General features: G+C 40.2%; 1 protein-coding gene across 3 annotated transcripts; it reads right to left on the reverse strand.

The window, feature by feature from the left end:
• Nucleotides 1–24: 24 nt before the first annotated feature.
• On the reverse strand, nucleotides 25–21,782 carry sfmbt1 (Scm like with four mbt domains 1). 3 transcript variants are annotated; one of them, XM_004545321.4, is made up of 21 exons: nucleotides 21,610–21,782; nucleotides 16,236–16,296; nucleotides 14,820–14,965; nucleotides 13,704–13,947; nucleotides 12,920–13,008; nucleotides 10,822–11,074; nucleotides 9,937–10,034; nucleotides 9,654–9,755; nucleotides 8,320–8,479; nucleotides 8,094–8,176; nucleotides 7,316–7,442; nucleotides 6,765–6,878; nucleotides 6,537–6,579; nucleotides 6,372–6,439; nucleotides 6,125–6,264; nucleotides 4,826–4,935; nucleotides 4,280–4,470; nucleotides 2,712–2,890; nucleotides 2,400–2,624; nucleotides 1,847–1,975; nucleotides 25–1,652 (listed from the first exon to the last, which is right to left on the reverse strand). In XM_004545321.4, the coding sequence occupies exons 2-21, from the start codon at nucleotides 16,258–16,260 to the stop codon at nucleotides 1,512–1,514; spliced, it is 2,667 nt and encodes an 888-aa protein (XP_004545378.1). In that variant the 5' UTR covers nucleotides 16,261–16,296; nucleotides 21,610–21,782; the 3' UTR covers nucleotides 25–1,511. The 3 variants fall into 3 exon arrangements, with proteins under 3 accessions (XP_004545378.1, XP_004545379.1, XP_012772977.1); XM_004545322.4 differs by having other exon boundaries at nucleotides 14,820–14,914; nucleotides 21,610–21,781; XM_012917523.5 differs by having other exon boundaries at nucleotides 4,295–4,470; nucleotides 21,610–21,779.
• Nucleotides 21,783–22,440: the final 658 nt, after the last annotated feature.

The following is a 22,440-nucleotide window of genomic DNA, read 5'->3' on the forward strand; positions in this document are numbered from 1 at the left end:
AACAAACACGAGCCGCATAAAAAGTGTTGTTCAGCTTTTATTGCAGTGTTGTCTTTAAATAGCAGTGATAATAATCTTCAAACGAGGCCTGTGCTATTGTTCTGAGCACAAGGGAACTACGAGAAAATTAGTAAACACATAAACATCACACAAACTGAAGAACGTTACATCAAATCGCACGACACTGACTGAAAAAAACGAGGGGAGAAACGACTTACAAAAGCATGTTAAGAGTATCATCTTGCTTTAAAACTGCTAATTTCATTTAGCATTAGCAATTAACCCATTGCTGTTAAAAATGTTTTTATCAACTGTAGCTAAACTGACTCGCATCATATACCCAATATTGCAAAGTTTAGACCTATTCTGTGCAAATATATCATGTTGTTTGGGCATTTACACATATGCACAAAGACGATTTTTTTCCCCCCTTTCAAATCACCCTGTTGCACTAGAAGATATTTGAATATGTACACTATATACAGACATGCACGTGTCATAATTGCATACCACCATGTAGTGCATGGTTTTGCTTGTGCTTGCAGTACAAAATCATTTCACATATTCAGACTTAAACCAGAGAGCCATAGTCTCTTAAGATCAAGACCCCATTTTACATTAAACATACAAATTTGGCATAAAGTATTCCATCTTAAAACTAGCAACGGATCTTGATATACATGTTGCATGTTTAAAATAAAATCTAATGCAGTCCCTGCAATGACTCAAACTATCGCTTCACAACTGGGCAGCAGACTCTTTGCATCGTCTAGTTTGATTTCTGAAGAAACAATTACTCTTTTTCTTTAACTAATACACCGAAATACATTTTTGAAGACACTTTAAATATTCTCCACAGAAGTCACCAGATCAGAAGGCAGTTAATCTCACTTATTACTTAGTGAGATTATTACTTACTTATCCCATAGTATTACAATTTAAAAGCTTTGATCCTGTGGTATTGCCCTAAGCGGACTGCAAAGTATGATTAAATAGAACAAGAGTTCTAGAAGTGGCGCTAAGTCACTTTTTAAGTGGGTAAGAAAAGGGGGAAAGAAACAAAAAAACAAAACAAAAAAACAGGTTCACAACACTCTGAAGATACAAATTAGTCAAACAGCATTAATTAAAATAGATACAGAAACCAAGCTCTTTTCTTTTTTAAACCTAAAGCAAGTCCTTGGTGATGGTTTATTTTGATGTCAAAATATGTTGAATTTAAGGAATTTATACTTATGTGTCTTTACATTTATTTGTGCCATCAAAGAGCCACAAGTTCCTTCCTTTGGGTCTTCTACTTTCTCAGCTGTCTTTCCCCCTCCCCAAGGATCAAGAAATGTTGCTTCGTCTATCATGTCCACGCAGGTTGTGGAATAGGAAGGATTCTAAATGAGGTCCAGTGTTAGGGGGGAACCCCACCCCCCTAAAAAAAACAAAACAACCCATTGATTTTGAATGGATTAACACACAGAACAGGGTGCAGTCACATCCCACATCTGGTCCCCCGTCAGCTACGTAGCAAACTGCTGATAAAATGCCAGCTTGACCCGCTCGATGTGGTGGCACAGCTTGATGGCCGGTCCCAGCTTCAGGTCCATACACTCTTGCACTGTCGGGAGGTTCAGCAGCAGCAGCGCCTGTCCGTCAATCTCCTGCCAACACACGAGTTCATGTGAGATGCATTCTATATATAGCTTGTTTTTGGGTTAACACACGAGAAATGTTAAAATGTTTCAATTTCTAACCATGGATACAGTACAAGTGTATATATACACTTATTGCACTGAAGCAGAGTGAGCTCTTATCCCTAATGGCCACGGCCATTAAGTCTGAGTATTTTTCATACCTGATCCAAGAAAATCCTCGCAAGAGGCGCACAGTCAGTGGTCCTGATAAAACGAACCACATCAGTAACGCTCCACTCCAGGGGGCTGGTATCCAAACACAGTTTCTGAGGAGGCTCAGCTTTTGGCGTCTACAAACACATAGACAGTGTGAGTCAGACAGACTGAGATTTCCCTGCCAAAGACGAAAGGCTCGCAGCTCATTTTAACCCTTGCAATTGATGCTGAGACGGGTAGCAGACCTAAACCTTTCATTAAAGAAATAATAGCTGTGTAAAAGCAGTAAAAGGTCACAGTCAAACAGCCATTGGAGACATTTTTGTTTCTTTCAAGCAGCATAATGGGACAGACCGTAATGCGGCAGAAACACCTTTTAAAATGTTACTAAAATGGAAATGTTAGAAAGCACAAGACATTTATTTAGAGTGCAACTGGAGGGGCAGAGCGCAGAACAAGTGGAAAATCTTTGTGAACCTGCTGAGTATTAATTACAGATACACTGCTTGGAAACATAATTAGAAATATTGCAAAGCTCCTCTCTGTAATTTTCATCACCTTTGGTGAAGGGGGGCGGTTCTCATCATCAGAGAACGAGGGGGAGCGGGGTTTCCGGCGTCTGCGTGTCGGCCTGGGAGTCGCCGGCGGGGAAGGGGATGGTGTGGTGGGCTGAGATTTCCCAATTGACTGCTCTGAATCATCCTGGAGATCGTCCTGCATCTCAGAGCCAGAGTCTTCACTCAGGGAGTCATCCTCATCTAAATCTTCCTCCTCCCCACTGCCCTGTGAGCAAAAGGATGACAAGCGGTCACTTCACACAGTTCGTTTAACCTAAAGCTTAATGCAGAAGTAACATGAGTTCTGGGGTACCTGTGGAGAGCCGGCAGGTGTGTTGTCAACGGAAGCTGATGAGCGTCTCTTTTTATGGACAAAGAGCTGCTTCCTCCTCTTCCTCCTCCGCCCCCTTCTTTTCACTCCAGCATCCAGATTAGTTTGGCCTCCAGGTGGACGACCAACACGTTTACTCTTCTTCTTTCCATAGTAATATGCTGATGGTAAAACAACAAACCTGTTGTGTCATTATCATGTTGCATCTGGCATGTCTTATAGACTTGAATACACCACTGAAACAGATGGATATTAATCTGACTAATGCTTGTATTCTTAAACGCTCTCTATAAGAAAAGCACTGATAAACAGGCTGTTCAGTAGGTCTGAATGAGATGAAAAAAGAGAAAGCATAATCATTTGTCTGTTGCTATTGAATTGCATCAGTTAACCACAACACTGTGATGCAGCTGCAGTAAACATATCAGCAAATCTGTGGCTTTGTGCTTCAAAAAAAAAGAAAAAAAAAGAAAAAAGTTTTACACAAGATCAAAGAGGCCAACCCTGACACCAATTTTCTACCAACTCTGTGTGCTCACTGAATACCCGCTAAGCCAAAAGGTTATTGCAAAATAAATAAATAAATTTCTCAGAATATTCACATTCAAGGCACAGATCATTTCTATTCACGAGCTACACAAATGAACTGAAGGTGAATAAGCTTTGGGCAAAATGAGAACAAGTTATGGAGCCATGAGAGCACCATAAAAAAAGAAAATTGTAAAAGGAAAAAAAATATTCAGAAATTACCAAAAAAAAAAAAAAAAATTTATATAAAAATAAAAATATATCACTTAATTAAAATCTCTAAATACCTACATTTCCATATACAAGTTTTTATATATATATATATATATATATATATAAAAAACAAAACAAAACACATTTGCAAAAACAAACTGCCCCAAGAGATGGCAGACAAAAGAGGAGGAGACATGCACAGAACACACAATAATATTATTTTGGAGTGCAAAACCTCTTTAGTAGACAACTATGGAGCTCCACACATAACAAACAGATAATGAAAAGTAACATTAATCCTATTAAATTTAATATATGCATTCTGAGACTTCTACAATTTTCAAAACATTAATTTCTAGCAATTATGTCATGGTTGGGGCTTTAGAGGTTTACACGTGCCACCACAATGCTGAGCATGTATTACAAATATTGGTTGGAAATGTTAGACATTCCGTATCACGTCTGCAATGGCGTTCCTTTTCCTGATGAACGCCACTGTATTCACAGTCTTTCAAATGCCAAATGCTGTCAGTTACAGAAACACGTTCTACTGGATTTCCACTGTATCACTGCATGATCTGAGTCTTTTATTAGCCGGGTAACGTCCAGATTGCACATATACTTTCTAATTCAATTAGAAATCTGTTGAGTTTTCTAATTGCATCTCAAAGAGTTTATAACAGCTGATCAACAAATACAAAGATTTCTAAGATATTATACATGAATATCAGAGGTTGTTTATATTGCCTCTCTAGCTATTTAAACAAACACTTCAGATGAAATGAGAAATAATTTTAAGTCTCAATGACCTGTTTGCCACCTACTGTATTTGGTCTTGGTGAGGACAGAGCAGTTCTCTGAGCAGTGCTCCAGAACCATGCGAGGTCCAAACAGGTTCGGGCAGCACTCTAACTTAATGCAGGTTTTCCTGCAGAAGTCTGCCACACGGTCTGCAGTACGGACTATTTCCACGGTGGCCCGGTAGCTCTTTCCCTTGTACCTGATGTTTAAAGAAAAGCAATGGTAAATGTGACTAATTTTCCACAAAGTGCTGGGCTGGAAAAAAAGTTTCAGTTACTCAAAACCAAAACCGCTTCGATATGTAATCTAACAAGATCTCGCCTTACAGAAACCTAGATGCTATCATCTTATTCACCACTTTACTGAAGTATTAGTGGGTTGCCCCTGATTCCGGTGTGAATACACCCATGTCTGTACCTATTTGTGCTTTAAGTACACTTTTAAACCAGCTTGTTCTGTCAAATATGCCAGCTGGAAGCACTTGTTCTATTCCTACAGGTTCTTCTGAAGAACTGAGTATTTTGAGTGAAGAATTAAATGACGCGTCTCCTCACTTTGCTTTGAGTGTCTCTCCATGGCCCTGCCAGCGGCTCTCCTGGTCCAGCTGCAGCTCTCTCAGCACACGGCTGGGCTTGTAGGCCGAGTTTATCAGCAGAGTCAATACCTGGAGACGAGATGAAAACGATGAAAAGAATTTGTTATTTTATACTTTAGTAGCACTATCTGTTTTCTCTTAACATCAAAAATCCCTAATCAGCCTGAGACAAGATTTTTGCTGTACAGTATAACATTGTGTTGTTAACTAATAGGCATAATTTCACTAGTTTCTGAGGAAACACAACGAGCTGAACAATTTCAGAACCTGGGTCTAGCTGTGCTATACAGTGCTTTGGGTGAAATCCTAACTTGATTATACTCACAGTGACAAAGCTGCCACCTTTAATTTGGCATTTACATTTGCAGTGTTCAGTATGACAATTTAGGACATTGCTAACACTGACTAATTTGCACAAAAGAAAGATGTAACGCAGAACAATGGCTACTGCACACGTTTTGAAGGATTCTATTTCTGGAAGTGAATTCCTTATTCATTTTCTCCATTAAACAAAAAATAAAAAAATCCTTGTACCAAGAGTTTCAAGCCTTGAACCAATCCAACCAGCTACGAGGTGAAACATGACAATAAAAATAAAAAAATAAAATAGAAATAGAAAAGAGGCCAGGCACAAGACTGTGCAGATAATTACTTTTACTGGTGAAAGAATTATTAATCCCATAACCCCTGATTCCACAGCAAATTACTTCCTGACCCTTGAGTGCTAAGTGTCCATTTTTTATATGGCTGGACATTTAGTAGTCTGTGTTGTGTATATGTAGTAAACTACAGCATAGTTGCATGGTTATTGGTAGAGTGATTTATTCCTGACTGTAATCACCGCTCTCACAGTTTCTGAAGTTTGGTGTTCTGGCATTTGGTGGGGTTTAAACATTGCTATGGTAACAGCAACCTCCACCAATCAGAGTCATCACTGTTTTGATTGAGGATTGTGGGTAAAGTAGTTCCACAGCATCACAATAAAAGATGTTTCTGTTAAAACAAGGCGGATATACATGCAGACTTGTGGTTTCCATTGAAACACTTTCCGGCATTTCATAATGCTGTAGCTTGTCCTAAATCTGCTTTGGATGTTTGCAACTTTATGGCTCATAATAAAAATCTCTATGGAGAATATGGATGGGATTTTTACTTCTGGAACGCATTCGCTTTGTTGATATTTGGTCATATAACAATGTTTTGGATATCAAAATGGCTAAAATATCTGACATGTCACCAGCTGACCAAGCCTTCTCACCTCTTTGAGCACGAGGACGCAGTTTCCAGGGCCGATGAACTGAGGCAGCTCAGCGATGCGTCCCTTGTTAAGGTAGGGCCCTGAGAAACAGCGGTGGTTGAAGTAGATCTTGGGACAACAGTATTTCCCGTTGCCCTGCCCTGCACACGTTCACACAAGAACATATATATGATGGAACCACCACAGTAGATAAGCAGCAGACCGAACATAATATATAGGGTCTTAAAAACTGATCAGACAAACTGACCTGTCTCCGACTGGTTTGTTATCTGCTGCTTGACAGTGTCAGGTGATGAAGACTTGGGGGGAGTTCTGCTGTAAAAGGATGAAAATTAAATGAGATGTTGAAAGGCTGTTGAGCTTAGTCCACTTTACCACCAATCACACACCCCACCCCTCCTCTCATACTTACTGTTTCTCTGGCTGCACCACAGCAATCTTCTTTTCTTTCTCAACTGAAAAGCAAGGAGAGATTAACGTGTGCCCGGATGCACTGATTTTCATTGCTATTTATTCCAACGTCACGATAAAATGAAGATCGTATTTTGTTTCTATTTGTGTTCTTAGTAAAAGGCTTATTCAAGCTGCTGGGTAACCACCACTACCATGAAACTCTACAATGATGAGTCATGTTGTATACCTGAGGGCTTAATAGGGTAGACAAGTGGATAGCCATTTGTCTCACACCAGCTGACAGGAAATATATCGAGTGAGTCCACATGAACTATCAGCTCTGGCATGGGCTGCTTTAGACCTGCAAGAATACACACACACACACACACACACACACACACACACACACACACACACACACACACACACACACACACACACACACACACACACACACACACACACACACTCTTTATCAGACATGAAACTGCTTCTTTCATTGCACATGTACAACTAAAGTGTGGGTGCTCCACACCAACTGTACATGGAATAAAAATATAAATAGTAGGACAACAAAAATAAATAATAGACAAGAGGAGTACATACAAAACAGGAGGAAGGCACACAATAGAGAGGCACAAATGAACTTTGCCTTTTGCGTAATTAGCTGCAAATTTGTTTTCTGCTGCCATTCAAATACTATGTCAGCATTTTCTTCTTAAAACAGCAGAAAAAAAACTGTGCATATTGTAATTGTTCATTTGAATCCATCTACTAAAGTTTCAGTAGTCATCTCACCTTCAAGGCTCAGCCAAATGTATTGCCCTTTGACCCGGGTGACTGTGGCCACGTGAATGTTCTCAGGTGATAGTGGGTTGACAGCCTCTAGTTTCATGGCCTCTTTGAAGCTGTGCTCACACTGCTCCTGGGAGGTAAACAGAGAGAGCTGTTTCACGGCGAGGGAGGATGGCTGATGGTTAGTTTTTGTGAAATTTGTCCATTAGGAAAACAACATGCTGAGTCTCCCGTAAAAAGCAAGAGAAGTCACAGTGGGTCACCTGCTCTACAACCCCATTACACAGTTGGGATACATTTCATCACTGGTATCCGATTATGCCGTCAGTCACATGGCTAAACTGAAAAGTGTAATTTCTCATATTTGGTCATTTATGACAGGCAAAAGGGAAAAAACAGAATAAGCAATGACACAATCAAGGAAATCCAATATTTCCACTATTTTTTATCTTTTTTATCTTCGCTTCCTGCAGTCTCTCTCAAAACTATATCAGAAAAATGTTTTATTGAACTATTTTCTCCCCTTTCCTCAAATTTTTAACTTAGCCTAGTTTTTAGATGCACCATCATGTAAATAAACAACATTATTTTATTTAAACTCAATTCATATAAAAAAAAAAAAACTAACAAACAAACAAATAACCCTCAATTCAGAAGCATGAATAAATAGTGAGACCCAAGTTTTTCTTTTTTCTTTTAATCATTATTTTTCTGGTCAGTAATCTGCAAGACAGATGGCTAAAAAAAAAAGAAAGAAAGAAAAGAAAAAAGGTTTACTTACAGTTGGGAAGCAATGTTGAGGAGCAGCTTCAGCTTCACACTGTTTCAGGTAGTCTGCCCAGTCAAAGTCTGGACCCTGGTATCCTGTGCATGATACAATAAACACCAACAAGAGAAGGAAATAAGGCAATTTAGAGAGAAAGCAAGACAGCACAAACAATCTCACCACTGTTATCATGAACTGTCTGATTTCAAGTTGTCAAAAAGTGATAAGTGACAGAACAAACCTGGTGGGGGGCTGAGTGGGAGCCCGTTTTTGAGGCTCCACTGAGCAGGGAAGATCCCCGGACTGTCTCTGTGACACAGGAAGGATCGCCCAGCACTCTCTGACTCCTCAATATCACAAAGGTTGTCCATTGTCACCAGGAAGTACTGCTCATTATACACCTGGAATATACAACACCGGACCCAGAGACTGTCAGATGTTTTATCTTGTAGTCACACTGAGCTGGTTGAGTTTTTAGCAATTTAGCATTTCTAATATGATCTATTGTTTCAGGCACATGTAAGCATGTTGGATAAACATTTTTTAACGGAATAAAGACATTTTTAACTGAATAAAGACAGCATGGACACTCTGGGTGCTTTGTGAGGCTCCCCCAAAGTCCTCTGGTTTACATGTCCTTCCCTCTGCTTATATTATTTTATGCCAGTGGGCTTATTTTAAAAAACCAAACAGAAACACTCAGATTTTTAGCTCTGATAGAGCAGAGCAGCCACACTTCTGTGTAAAAAGATCAACCTTTTCACAAGTTAGAACCTGCTGCCCAAGATGCTGCAGAACACGTTGCAGTGATGAGTCACTTTCACATATAATTTAAACACTGGAACTCGATCTGATAAAATTTAAGTTTCTTCCCTGTACGCAGGTTTGCAGACGTGAGTAAACGAGGGGCCATTAGCTGTGCTTAGCAGAAAAGCAGGGAGAGCCCATCATCAAAGCAGACCATTTTCTTAGGAATCTACTGTAGAGAAATATTTAGCATTTTTTAAATGACAGCATTTTGTGCTGTTAAAATTTGAGATTATTTCACATACAAATATTAAAGTAAAATGGCATCGCTGCCCAACTCAAGCTAACTACAAGGAAGCTTTCATTCTGGCATATGAAACTCTGTTGTTACATTTGGCTGCATCCCCGGTGTCTGAAGAGGAAAGACTGAGAATAGTGCAATAATAATAATAATAATAATAATAATAATAATAATAATAATAATAATAACAACAACAACAACAACAACAACAACAACAACAGTGTATTGAATTGTTTTCACACTGCACATATAACAATAAAAAGATAAAAGTAGTGCTGAGCTGATGAAAAAATGATTGATTATTGATTGTGTTACATATATTGTTGTAACATATAAAGAAAATAATGATTAAGAATAGTACATAGTTTAAAGCGTTTTCTATTTCCTGCTCTGAAATAGAAAGTGGATGGCAAGCCAATAACTCGCTGTAAGTTGAGTTTCACTGCAGTATGATAGCAAATAAATTCTCAGTAAACAGAAGCAAAACTGAGCACAGAAGACACAGATTTAATGGGAAATTCCGTTACCCTGGTGACAGTTGCAGGCCTGATGGAAATGGGAGCAGCAGGGTCAACAGCTTCTAGTTTCATCCCTTCTTTGAAACAATGAGCAGAGATGGCAGGTTGATCCTGAGACAAACAAACGCTTGTATGAAGAGCCATTTCCAAAAGCCTTGGTCTTAAAAATCTTTCAGCACCCGATTTGGAGAATGTCGCTTTCAGTTAAGCATAAATATCAAATGTTAACTCGTGAATAAACAGAGGAATGTTCTGCTCGGGAAGAACAAATAAAGAGCGCAGTTGACCGTACTTTAGTTAACTCTGCAGTCAGAGCTTCATCCTGAGGCAGGTCACTGATCCTCTGTCTCACGTCCTCCCACTCCTCCTCTGTCCGCAGACCTAACAGATCTGAAACAAAGACCAACTGTTAAAGATAACTGTGGTAATGTTTGATTATCAAGGGCATGCTTTTGAATTTGACTAAATAAACACAAAGTATAAAGCAGTACTTGGTAAAACACAGCCTGTATGTCAGCTTGGTCTGTAGCTGGACCTTTAAAAAGTTGCTCCCAGTTAATTAAACAAGGGAAGCAAAAAAAAAAAAAAATCGATGTCGCTCTCCACAATGTTGCAACCACAAAACAGAAACTTCTTATCACAGGATATTGGACTCCAGACAGAAATTAAATGGCTGAAATCAAATTACTGCTTTTGAAAAAAAAAATACAATAAAAACATCTTACGAAGAAGAAAAAGTAATCTAAAAAGATCTAATTAACTCCTTTTACTAACATTGTTCTGTATCTGAGCTATAAAAAGGGTGGTATTAAAATAAATGAAGACTTTTGGTGGTACTAGAAGACAGATCAGTAAGGATAGAGCTACAGCCTCCAGTGCCAACAAACTGTATCCACTTCAAAAGTATTAGCAGTGATCTATCAAATCCTGCATGGAAAATTAATTTCAAGGTCTAGCAGGAAGTACTGAGAAGTTTTGTTGCTGGGCCAGTGTATAGAAAAATAATAGAATTACACTTGATAATTAAAATGCATTCATATAGTTCGTCCACGTGTCCTTTCTTCTAAACTGTCACTAATGCATGCAATGGCACTTTGCTCAGAAACCTATAGATGAAGAAGAAAGGAACTTCCTTTACTTCTGGAAATAAAACCTGTCCCATGTCGATGCCACTGACCTGAAGGAGGCCTGAGGGTGCAGCCGTGCTCTTTGGCCCAGCCGGGTGGGTGTAGGCGTGGGTGGAGATAAAAGAGCCAGAGAGTTGCGGGTGTGTCTGGGAGACCCTCTGTGCCTATAAGCCGCAGTTTCAACCTTCCTCCGACATTTTCCTCCACCTCAGCAGCCCAGGCCAGCCCCGGGTCAACGCTATCCTGGAGCTCCACGTAGCAGCCCGCACACAGGAGCTCCACTGGGTCTCTGCCACGCTGGGGCTGGAAAGGGGCCAGGAGTGGTAAATGGAAAGCCCATAGCACACTAACACAAACACACATGAACACACGCCTAGACAAGGAGAGGAATTTGCAGTGGAGAGAATGCACTGCATGGCTAAGTGGCAGAACTGAAGCACGGTGACTGAAAGCTAACTAATGGATGTGAAGAATTTCACAGGCTGCTCCTACAGTGTATTTGCTTCCAGCAGCACATCATTCATGGTGTAAACAAAAGCTCAGAGCCTTGTGTTTTGTATACTTCAGACTTCAGCAGATAAAATCTTATTTAGTTCAAGTTGAGATGTATTCTAATGTTGATTTTTTTATTATGGCTCTTAGAGATATAAATCTAAACTTAAAATACAGATAGGAAAATACAAATAACTAAGTAGCAACAGTGATGAATGCAATATCATTAAAATTTAAAAGCAATTCATCTCTAACAACTGCCTTATTTCTGTGCCCGTTTCCTATCATAAACACTCAAAATATTCAGAGATACTATATTGTGAATACAGACCCCAAAGTAGAAAATCAATGCAGCAATCTGATACTGAGAGTTCACAAAGACGGAAAAGGATAGAGGAAGATCAGGGGAAAAAATTATTGGAACACATTTCCACAGTAATCAGAAGTTACAGAATAAGCCAAGAACCACTTGTACAAAAAGAACTTTAAAAGAAGACTTGGCACAGAGTTTTTGAGTAGAAATGAGATGCTCTGCAACAGCTCAGACAGTGTGAAGCACGCTGTGCTGATGTCAGCTTTTATGGATACCAGCCAAGAAAAAAAAAATTCCCCTGCTTGCTCTTTGGCACAAAATTAAAAGATTAAACTGTGCTAAAGTGCACAAAAAAGCCTTATTAATAATAGAAGCGCATTCTTTGATCAGATGAGACACAAGATAAATTTGTTCAGATGGTTTCCAGCATGGCTGGCATGATCCTGGCCAAGAGTACCACAGTGAAACCAAAGTTCTGACCGCGAAGCAAGGGAGGTGAGAGTGTGATATGGGGCTGCGTGAGGCAAAGTCTGTTTGGGATGACATTTATAGATGAATGCCTGTGGATACACTGCAACACTGGTTGATAGGTTTTACATAATATTTGCAGGAGAGACATTTTCTAGCTTGACAACAATCAAAGGCAAACTGGCCAAAATGTAACAAATAAAATAATCACAGAAAGAGTTGACAGAAGAGGTAAATGTGGATGTCACAAAGGTAGAAGAGAAACTCTGCGAGCAAAGCACAGCTTAAAAAAAAGAAAAGTCTCTGAAGGATGGCATTTCTCCACAAAAACTGGAATTGTCCATGTTGAGGGAGTCTGGCATCAGAAATGAAGACAGAAAAGCTAAGAAGTGGGAAAAAGGAAGAAAGACACTGACTTCTGCTGCTTTAAATTCCTTCTGCTGGGCCTGAATTTTAATATGGTAATTCTAATTTGTTACTTTGTAATTTGGAATAAGCTCTAATATTACCCCATTACTTTCAGAGGTAAGTCAAATATTGAGAGAGGATCTCCTCTCGGCTGCTCCCTTTATCGGTTATCACAGCTGATCACCTGCCTCCGTCTCTCCACATCCCTGGCAGCTCTATCTTCAACATCCCTTCCCTAATATATCCACAATTCCTCAACTGCCCGTCTAATGTGAGAGGATGTAACTTGTAATTATCTGACATTTAAGTGATTTGACACATGGGAGTGCACAGTGTGTGCCGTAAATTTGCCCTGATAGAGGAGACTGTTGTTGGCACGGGTGGGTACCGAAATGCCAAAAGCTAACACCCCACCCTGGGTGTGAGTAGCCTTTTGGAAGGACAGCTGCTTCCTTCCCCTGCCTTACCAATTCCAGCAGGCTGGCAGGCGCGCTGCACTCCTCAGCCAAGGCCTTTTCCAGCAAAGCCTCCCAGTCCTGATGCTTCTCACGCACACCTGAGGTGGATGATTCACACACACCATTTAGTTTATTAACCAAAAAAGCTGGTGGTCTTTAGCATTACACACATCCCAATTCTAATTTTTCCTCACACAGCTGCTTTGAAGCATCACATCAATTATAAAACAGAAAAAAAAAAATACTAGCGGGATCATATACTGAAGGTGAGATGTTATCTTAATCAAACTTTCATCTGTGTCATCTACCACATCCCATAATGGTAAATCAAGTATTTGGTTTTGTTTTGTTATGTTTTCTGTTTATACACACAAGTATCAAGGTTTTTTTTAATCTCCATTAATGTAAAAAATGCACAAGAAAAAAGTTAATTTCCTTCAGTGTTTCGCCTACCCATTTTGTGGGAAATCTATTTTTCATGAAGCGAGAACATCAGAAGGGAAACCCCAGTGTTTCACCTGTGGGCAACTGTGCCAGCAGCACATCAGGGGAACAGAAATATTCATTACTTAAATCTAACTGATGAACAAAAGTCCAATTGCCTAGTTGAGTTCCAACATTAAATTACATTTTGGCATGAAAGAAAACCCCCCAAAATCTTACATTGTCTCTGCAGAGCTCTCTCCATTTAAAAGACAGAAAGGTTACTTGACTGTGATTTATGAGATCAGTCAGCTCTAACTATGCGTCCCACAATTCAAAAATCACGATGCCAACCCCAGCAGCGCCTCACCTTCAGGGGGCCTCATTGTCTTGTCGTGCTGCCGGCTCCAACCCAAAGGGTGGAGGTCTGCCGTCATGATGTCACACCAGAAGTCTGCACGGCGGTCATCCTGGTATCCCTCGTAACGTAAAAGCAGCAGCTGTCCACATGTGGTGATGATGTTTGCCACCCAATAAGGGCTGTCAGCCTCAGAGCGCACACATACCTCCAGCTTCATGCCTGGAGTCAGCCCTGTCTGCAGGCCCTGGTCCACCTGAGGGGAGAACGGAAAACAGGAGCTCAAATCAACATAAGAGAAAAGACTTTTATTCTATTGGTTTTCATCCTAAATAAATCTACCTACCAGCTTTCAGCTTAAGTAACATGGGTTAAAACACTAGTTTTATGAGAGAACACAAGGACTCTCCAATTGTTTGATACAAGTAACGTATCCAGAGAACACAGGGTTGGATTAGGTTTCTTTAAAATGAGCACAAAGCACATGGAAATATTTAGTCATATAATCCACTGGATTGCAAAGAACATGTGGTCAGATTTCTTTGGATTACTTCAAAACCTGACCCACAGTTTTCCTCAACATCTCCAAACCTTTTCAATGCATTTTGCATATTACAGCTGGTCAAATCAAAACAACCTCAAAAAAAAGGCGCTGCAGTATGGACTGCCCATATGTGAGGCACATGTTTGTAATTAGTTAATAGAATTAACAAGAGTTACTATGAAAAAGGGTTTAATTTTCACTCACATTTACTTGCTTTGGTTATCTGACAACAGAATAACTTAAGTTGCGCCTATACAGGAAGTAACTTGTAACAATGTAACAGCTAGAGCCAACTTTACACTAGTCGGGAAAGAAAAAAATGGTGACAGTGGTGACTCTGTTGTTACTACAAAAAGAACATTCAGACATGGTGCTGACTGCTTGTTTTCCTCATTCTATGCCTTCTAGCACATTAATGAAACACCATATGGGCAGTTTAAAAACTTCAATTTAAATTTTAATATGACATTTGACCCCACCAGTCTCTCTGAAGACTTTACACAGAAGCTATGTAATTCATCATAAATAGCTAGCACAAGTTTATCCAGAAATGTGTGTAAGCTGTCAAGGTTGTCGACACCCACATGTTTGAAGCTGTGATGGGGCACAGCCACGGCTTCAGTCTCCTCCAGGTAATCATCCCAGTTAAAGTCAGGAGCATCCTGAGCAGAGTCTCCATCTGGAATGCAAACGCATTTTTCTTCATGAACCTGCTTTCCAGCATTTTGTCCTACACAGGAATGCACAAATATCCACGGGTCACTTGCAGTTTTATATATATTTTTGGGTTGTTGTTTTTTTGGGGGGTTTTTTTTCCATATTTATTTTGAGCACAGTCCTTGTAGCTAACCATTTCTTGTAGGAATGTTTTTTGTTGTTTGTTGAGTCACTTAACAGCAAGCATTAAAGATAACAACTGGAACACAAGGGATGATGTAGTGCTGTGTCTACGTACTAGCAAGAAACCAATTTAAATGGGGCCTTTGTTACTAGTAGCCTGTTGCAAAAATGCATACAGGAAAGGAGGTCCAACAGTGAATGTCTGCATCCATCTGTAAAACATGATGGAGGTTCTGTCATAGTGTGGGACTGCATTTCAACCACTGGTGTTGGGCAACTATCAAAATTGCTGAAAAACCGCTTACTGGCAAAAGCTTCATTTTTCAGCAATGACAAAGATCCCAAACACACTGCCAGTGCAGTAAACTGGATAGCACCTGGGCAGAAAAACCATATCAGTCATGGATTGGCCCGGACCTCAGCGTGGGATCATCACGAAAGATTAAAAGTCAGCCAACATCCAAAGAGCTTTGAATCCCCTTCAAGAAGCACAGTTATTAAAGCTTTTGTATTTTCTAACTAGTTTCTGTTTCTATTTCGTTTTGACTTTCTGTTTTCAATTCAGTTCAAGTACATTTCCAGAGTGGGCTTGTTTGTGTCACTTAGTTTTTATTGTTGGAAAATTATCGGTTTGCTGTTTCATTTTCATTAGTTTCAGTTTTTTTACGTATTATGTATGGAAGGCACATGTCAGGCATAAGTAAAATCAAAAACTAATACAGAACTTTTTAAAAGCAATTGACTCGCAGACAAGTCTCAATAAACATTTCCATGACAAATATTGCCTACTGACAAAGACTAAAACTAAGGATATTTCTATATTTGAATTTGAATTTAGTTTGTTTTCCAAATTCACACAATTGGTTCGGTTAATTTTCTGTTCTACAAATGTCTATTTTTTTTAGTTAATTAAAATGTGCCCCTTTTCCACCTCTAATATTTCCTCATATACTATATTTACATTAATTTTTGTCCATGTTTAAATGAATCGCTGCATCTATTAACACTTATCTAGCTCAATATAAAGCAATGAGGGGTCACTCCAGACTTTTGTGTAGCCAAACTGTTATTTTAAATGTCAATTATGGTTTTGAATTTCATAATCAAAACCTCCCTAAACTTTTTGCCTTTCACACATTTGTTCACACAATTGTTCTTACCAGACACCAGTGTCTCCTGGCTCATGCTGGTGCCCTCGCGGCCAACTAGGACTCCAAAACTCTGGCAGAAGAGAGAATGAAACACAGAAATGAAAACAGTGCACTCATCCAGGCTCCAAATAGTCATCTGTGGCACACCACTGTTATGCCTATACCTTTATTTTAACACCATCTATATCATTATAATATATAAACATCGGTATCAGTTAACAGCATGTAAGCCACTCGCCATAGACAATAGAAAGCATCACAATGGCAGGCAGAGTAACCTGCATTACTGGGTCAAACAGCAGACATAAGACAAAGAAAATTCAACAGCATTAATTTGCAAACTGTGCTTCAAAACAAAAAAAAAAAAAAGAATTTGCATTAGTTTGAATCCCTGAGCCATTTGAAAATCAAGGACTGCTGCCTCTTGATAATCAGGCTGCCAATGTCTTTAGAGAAGATCTAACATTAATATTCAAAGTGCTTCTATCTGGTCCCGGACTTACCAACTAAGTAACGCACCAGATGGTACGATAGCTGGAAAATATATGTAGCTATGCTAATCTCATCCAACCTCACCTCTCTACTTGTGAAACTCATTTGGGTTCTTCTTTTTAAAACCACAGTCATATGCCTTTTCCTGCCCAATGTGAAAACGAACAAACGCATGAATGCGGACTCGCACGTCAATCTCGGACACATGAAACCCAACCCAGGGCATTGTGAGAGCCAGATGAAATAAGTTAATACAACAAGAGAAGTGGCATGAATGAGAAAGAGCGGAGCGCTGGGCGTGACGATGGTGGAGAGCACGCTGTATGGGATGCTGAGTAGAGCTTGTCTGTCACTGGAGCTCCATTCAGGCGCCCTGTCAGCCCGTCTTTGTCACATCTGATGTCTCTATTAAAACCAAGGCCGCCATCAGAAGCCACCCCCTCCCGACCGCGGGACTACCACTGCGACCCCCGTGCTCCGCCGGGACCAGTGCCGCCTTTCACCCGCGACCCTGTCCCTTACTCGATCTGCCTTTTTCCCCCTCCCTCCAGCACATACACAAACACGCAGCAGAGGACCTCATTGTCCTGGGGGGGCCAGGGGGTTGCACACTCCTTACACCAGAGTGGAAAAAGAGCAGTAGAGATAGGAGCAGAGCTACAAGCCTTTAGTAAAAAAGCTATATTCCAAGGGGTCCTAGGGGCCTCGTTCTAAACTGATATCTCTTTTTTTATTCTGTACTTAATTAAAATTAACATTTTGATACAACAGATAAAGAAAAACAGAACCCTAAAAAGGGTCTCACAAACTCAAACAATGATAATGCATTATGTCCATCACCATCCATAATGACATCACACAAATGTAGCACCCACTTTATGTAAACAGTCTGTTTTTCTCCTTTTCTTGAGAAACCTGCATCTCTAGTGCACCCTTTCCATCACAAAGATTTCTATGTCCATCCAGTGCTTAGGGACTGGAGCCTCAGATTTCTTTGCATTTCTTTGTAACTAGAAATAAGCACAATTTTACACAGATCCCAGGCTGTTCTAACAACTACACTTTCACTTATTACACAGAAACACTGTCAGACCTGTGACTCATTGGACACTTCATATCCAAATATCTTTTAGACCGCTTTATTTTTCCTTTAATTAGTTGATTATTGTTATTTTTTTTAAATATCAGAATTTTTGGATTCTGATACTCACAAAGCTAAGGGAATGATTGACATTATTGTGGCTGCAGCATTTCTAGCATTTCTGCAATAAAGAAATTACATTTTTCTCAGTTTCTTCAAGTTCAGTGATTAATGATGTGTGCTCAACAATGAGTCCTCCTGTGAGGAGTCTGCTGGTGCTTCTTTTCCTCATTTTGCTTAAACACGTGAGGTATTTTCCCTTTCTGCTTCTGAACACCCTGTCAGTTTGAAAACTGTTTTCTTGATGACTTTTACACCCTTCAGTCAAACAGCGAGTGCAGCGCTCATCTCAGATCAGTCTTATTTTATTGTTCATATATGAAGAAGTCTGTGTTTTCTAATTGAAATTCTCTTTTCGATTGCTTCATTTTTCCCTCCAAGCACGCGAGCACAATACCTTGATAATTTTATTCACACATGGAGGATTTTCAGGTAACATTTACGTTCTGACGACGTGAGTTTGCATTAAAAGTTCCTAATGCTTCCTGGTCACTGGGACCCCTTAGAGGATAAATTTTTAAAGTACTCGCTCAGAATCCTAACCCTGATCATGCAAATACGTACCACTAATTATACCCTAAAAGCCACAGGAACTATTTTGTTCTAAAACTGTTCAATGTAATGACTTGCAAATTTAAATTTTCAATGTAACCATGTTTTACCACTTACATTTTTTTCACATTATAGCCATTTTGCTCAAACTGCAGTTAAAAGTCAGCCTGACAGGATTAAAGCTCACCTTGGCTGTTTTCATGGCTTTATTTGCTAGCACCCGAAGACACGATATATTTTAAAGTCTTGTCAAATCAATTGCTAAAATATTTTGCAAACTAAGGGCTATGGTTTTTCTAAGAACGGGTACTCTGTACTGTAGTCTGAACAACTTCCCTATTACCTTCTTGGCACAACTTGTTTCCTTTAGCCCCTAACGCTGAGATTTGTGAGGTTTCTGTATTGCCTTTCCTATCTTTCCATCTTGTTTGCTAGAAATAGAAGCATCTACATGGAATCTTACTTGAGCTGTGTAAAAATACACCCACAAGCAAGGCAGAGACATCCAAATTCATGTCATTCCCATTCTCTTTTGTGCCTACATGAAAGACCCAAACCTAAATACAGTTATGTCTAGCGCTGATTTTAAAAGCACCATAGGGAATGCAGTGAAGGAGACGTATGGACGTTTTTCTTGAGACCACTAGTTTTAAATTATACTGTATATAATTATGTAGATCTTTTATTTTATGGTACTTGTTGCATTTTTTTTTTTTTGATATTTTGGAGTTTGTATGGCTGCTACCTTGGCCAGATTTGGTCTCAATAGGATTTTCAGATTAAATAAATACATTTGACAAAAATCAAACAACATAAAACTGAATCATGTTTTCTTGAACAAATAGGAGGACGTCAGCATTTGAGAATCACTATGAGTGGAACATGGATACATTTCCCATGCAGTTGGTTATTTCACAGGGAATTGTTGAGTCCATGAGGTGCAGCACTTTTGCTGTGTAACTGCCACAGCAGACAGGAAGAAAAGCAACTTCCCCTGTTTCATATAAAGTAAAGTGGTCTGTGTGGACCACAGCTCTGCCTGAATCTTTCTACAGCCAAGACTCTGACTGAACCTGAAAGAGAAAGAGCCAAATGCACACACACCCACAACTGACATCCACACTACATCCTCTTTACAAGCACTCACCGAATCATACTCTCATCAGCACTTAGCATGCCACTGAGCGTTCTCAATAATGCCTTTCAGGGCCTCTGATGTCTCGGGGAGGGAAACGCAAACCAACTAAATAAGTCTTTACACATTGTGTGGCTTTTCTAGAACACAATCTGCTTTCGATACAATTAAATTAGTCACTTCCCCAAGCACTATTAAATGTCATCCACCAGTGACTGAAAATGTATTTCTACAGTTAGCAGCCCACACTCTGACCTTCACAAAACCTAAAACGTATCTGTTGCATTTGGTATAAATTTACACCTGTAATGCTATCAAATCTTTCATGGTTTCTTGCAAACCAGAGTTCTGTTGGTGGTGTTCAAACCAATGAAATGTGACAAATAAAAAAATAATAATAAAAAAAATCACCAGCAACAAAGCCATCTGGAAACTGTGACAGCCCACCATGCTCTAAATAACCCAATGTGTTAATAGGAGCATTTTATGTGGTAAAAAAAATAAACTGTGTACAATGAAATATGAGGTTATGTTAAATGCCAGGAGGTGTTGCAGTAGAATAATTTCACATCACAAACAGAATGATCCTCTATTGAGTCTACAGAGGCAGAACTGTCTGACTGATACCTCTTGGTTCATGACACGAAAGCCACACGGTTTATAGGTCAATAATAATAGCACAATAGGAAAGCGAGAATAGTTTTGGTTTTAGGCGAAACCACCTTTAAAGGGCTAGCACATAAGGTTGAAACTCTATGTCATTCTTGATAACGCATCTTAAAACGATACCATTAAATTCACAACAGCAGCCTTTTTGGTTGTTCCTCAGACACCACCCCCCATCACCAAACACACACCTCTCACCCTCCGAGGCGATTTAAATAACTTCACCCTGACATCTTCAATGTGGAGGTAATGGTTGTAAACAAGAGCCCAACAAATAAGAGTTGGCCTGCTCCCGTAAATCACTGCGACATCCCAGCGAAACCTGCGACAACTACACATCCAAAGAAGAAGAAAAATAAAGAAGAAGAAAAAGAAGAAGGGGGAGGAGGCAAAAAATGGAAAAGACCAATTTCCTCAATACAGCACGCTTAAATAACACCTATTTCCTTCAGGTGCTCGATTTAGTTTCAGTAAAGGCTGCTCGTTGCACAGCGGCACGTCAACCCGAGCAACCGCTGCCAGCCAGCGGATCACTCAAGTTGCACAATAGGGAAGTTAAGGGGGCTGATGAATAATAGGGTGCATTAAGTGAACGGTGAATCTGACGGGAAAGCGCAGACATTTCGAGCATCATCTCGTTTATCCGCGTTAAAAAGCTAGAGGAATTTAAAAAAAAGAGAGAGAGAAAGAGGGATTTGGGGGGGGGGGGGGGGGCAGTTAGTTTATGCAGCCTGCTTGGTGGTAGCAACACAAATCGGATGAGGTCGTGCAACCTTCATTATGCAAGACTTAAACACGGTACAAATATTCGGAGTTACACGAGGGCACATCCATGGACACTTCCACACGGTCCTTGAACTGTAACTAGCTTAAGATTGCGCCGCTTTTTCCGACTAACCGCAGCATTCAGAGAGGGAGAGAGAGAGATGGGCCATCAACGCAATGGCTTTGCAGAGAGAGAGAGAGAGAGACTACAGCGCCAACGGTCTAACTTTCACACTGAGCGGAACATAACACAGGCAGCCGGAGAAATGTGCTCAATTTCCGTGTAATAAATTAAAAAAAACACGAGGGTAAGCGTGTAACAGCCGTGCGGGACTCCTCGGACACATGGTTTAAAACCGCCTGTGTCCGAGTCAAGTTACTGAACGTCACGGCTTGAGCAATAAGAGCAGGCTGACGAGCAATAAGGGCGCTTACACTCGACCGAACCCGACTCATCTTTTTGAGAGACGGGAAAAAAGGCGAATGCGCCACCCCAGCACAAAACATCGCCAGGAATTTGTGCGCAACAACGCGTACCAAGTGAATATTTAGTCGCAAAATCGGCCCCTTACCGCTAAGTAGTTTTTCCAAGTCGCTTTTTAGATGCCGTTCCTCTCCGCCTGCTTGCTCTCAGCAGCGTTAGCGTAGCGCGAATAAAAAGCCGAGGCCCCGGTGGGACGTTTCACAATAAAACCGCCTTTACGAGCCACCGCTTTACAGCCGTTGCCCGAGCAACGAGCGGGGCTTTTGCTGTGACGAGGATTAATCCGCAGATACTTCCGGCTTTGTTTCGGCAGCGTGCCGTTAGCTTAACGCAGTTCTCGTTCACGACCTCATTCCAATATGGCACGAGCGGCCACTGCGCATGTTCTGCCGCCTATATGCCTCTGAGCCTGGCTACATCACACTGACTTCCATCTTCACACACACAATAAAAATGACACACAACAGGAGTGAAGACTCAAATCTATAACACAAAAATAAAAGAAAAAAAGCTAAATGTTTGCCGTGTTCGTACAGAAGGGGAGGGTCAGCCTCACCAGCCGTTAAAGGGCTTCTTTTATACCCAGCGGAATCAACACTTAGTTAATGGCTGAGCCGGAATTAATTGCACGTATAATCGACACAATTTCGATAAGTGGAATAGGCTTCTTTTTCTGCTACAAAAGACAAGCAATTCATTCTGTATTAAAGTAGGCTATCGGCTGTGTTATTGAAGATGACCTCGAGTTGATTTATTTCCATTCACTGTAATATCTGTTAAGTAAATAAAATAAGCTCACAGACAATGCCTGACATACGTCCCGTACTTTTAAAATGGACAATCACACTGAAGGATACAATTCTACGCGTCTTTGCTGTCAGGGTACTCAAGCTGCGCAAGGATGCCAAGCCGTTTATTT

Source organism: Maylandia zebra, linkage group LG5 (genome assembly GCF_041146795.1).
Source record: "Maylandia zebra isolate NMK-2024a linkage group LG5, Mzebra_GT3a, whole genome shotgun sequence".
NCBI classification, from domain to species: domain Eukaryota; kingdom Metazoa; phylum Chordata; class Actinopteri; order Cichliformes; family Cichlidae; genus Maylandia; species Maylandia zebra.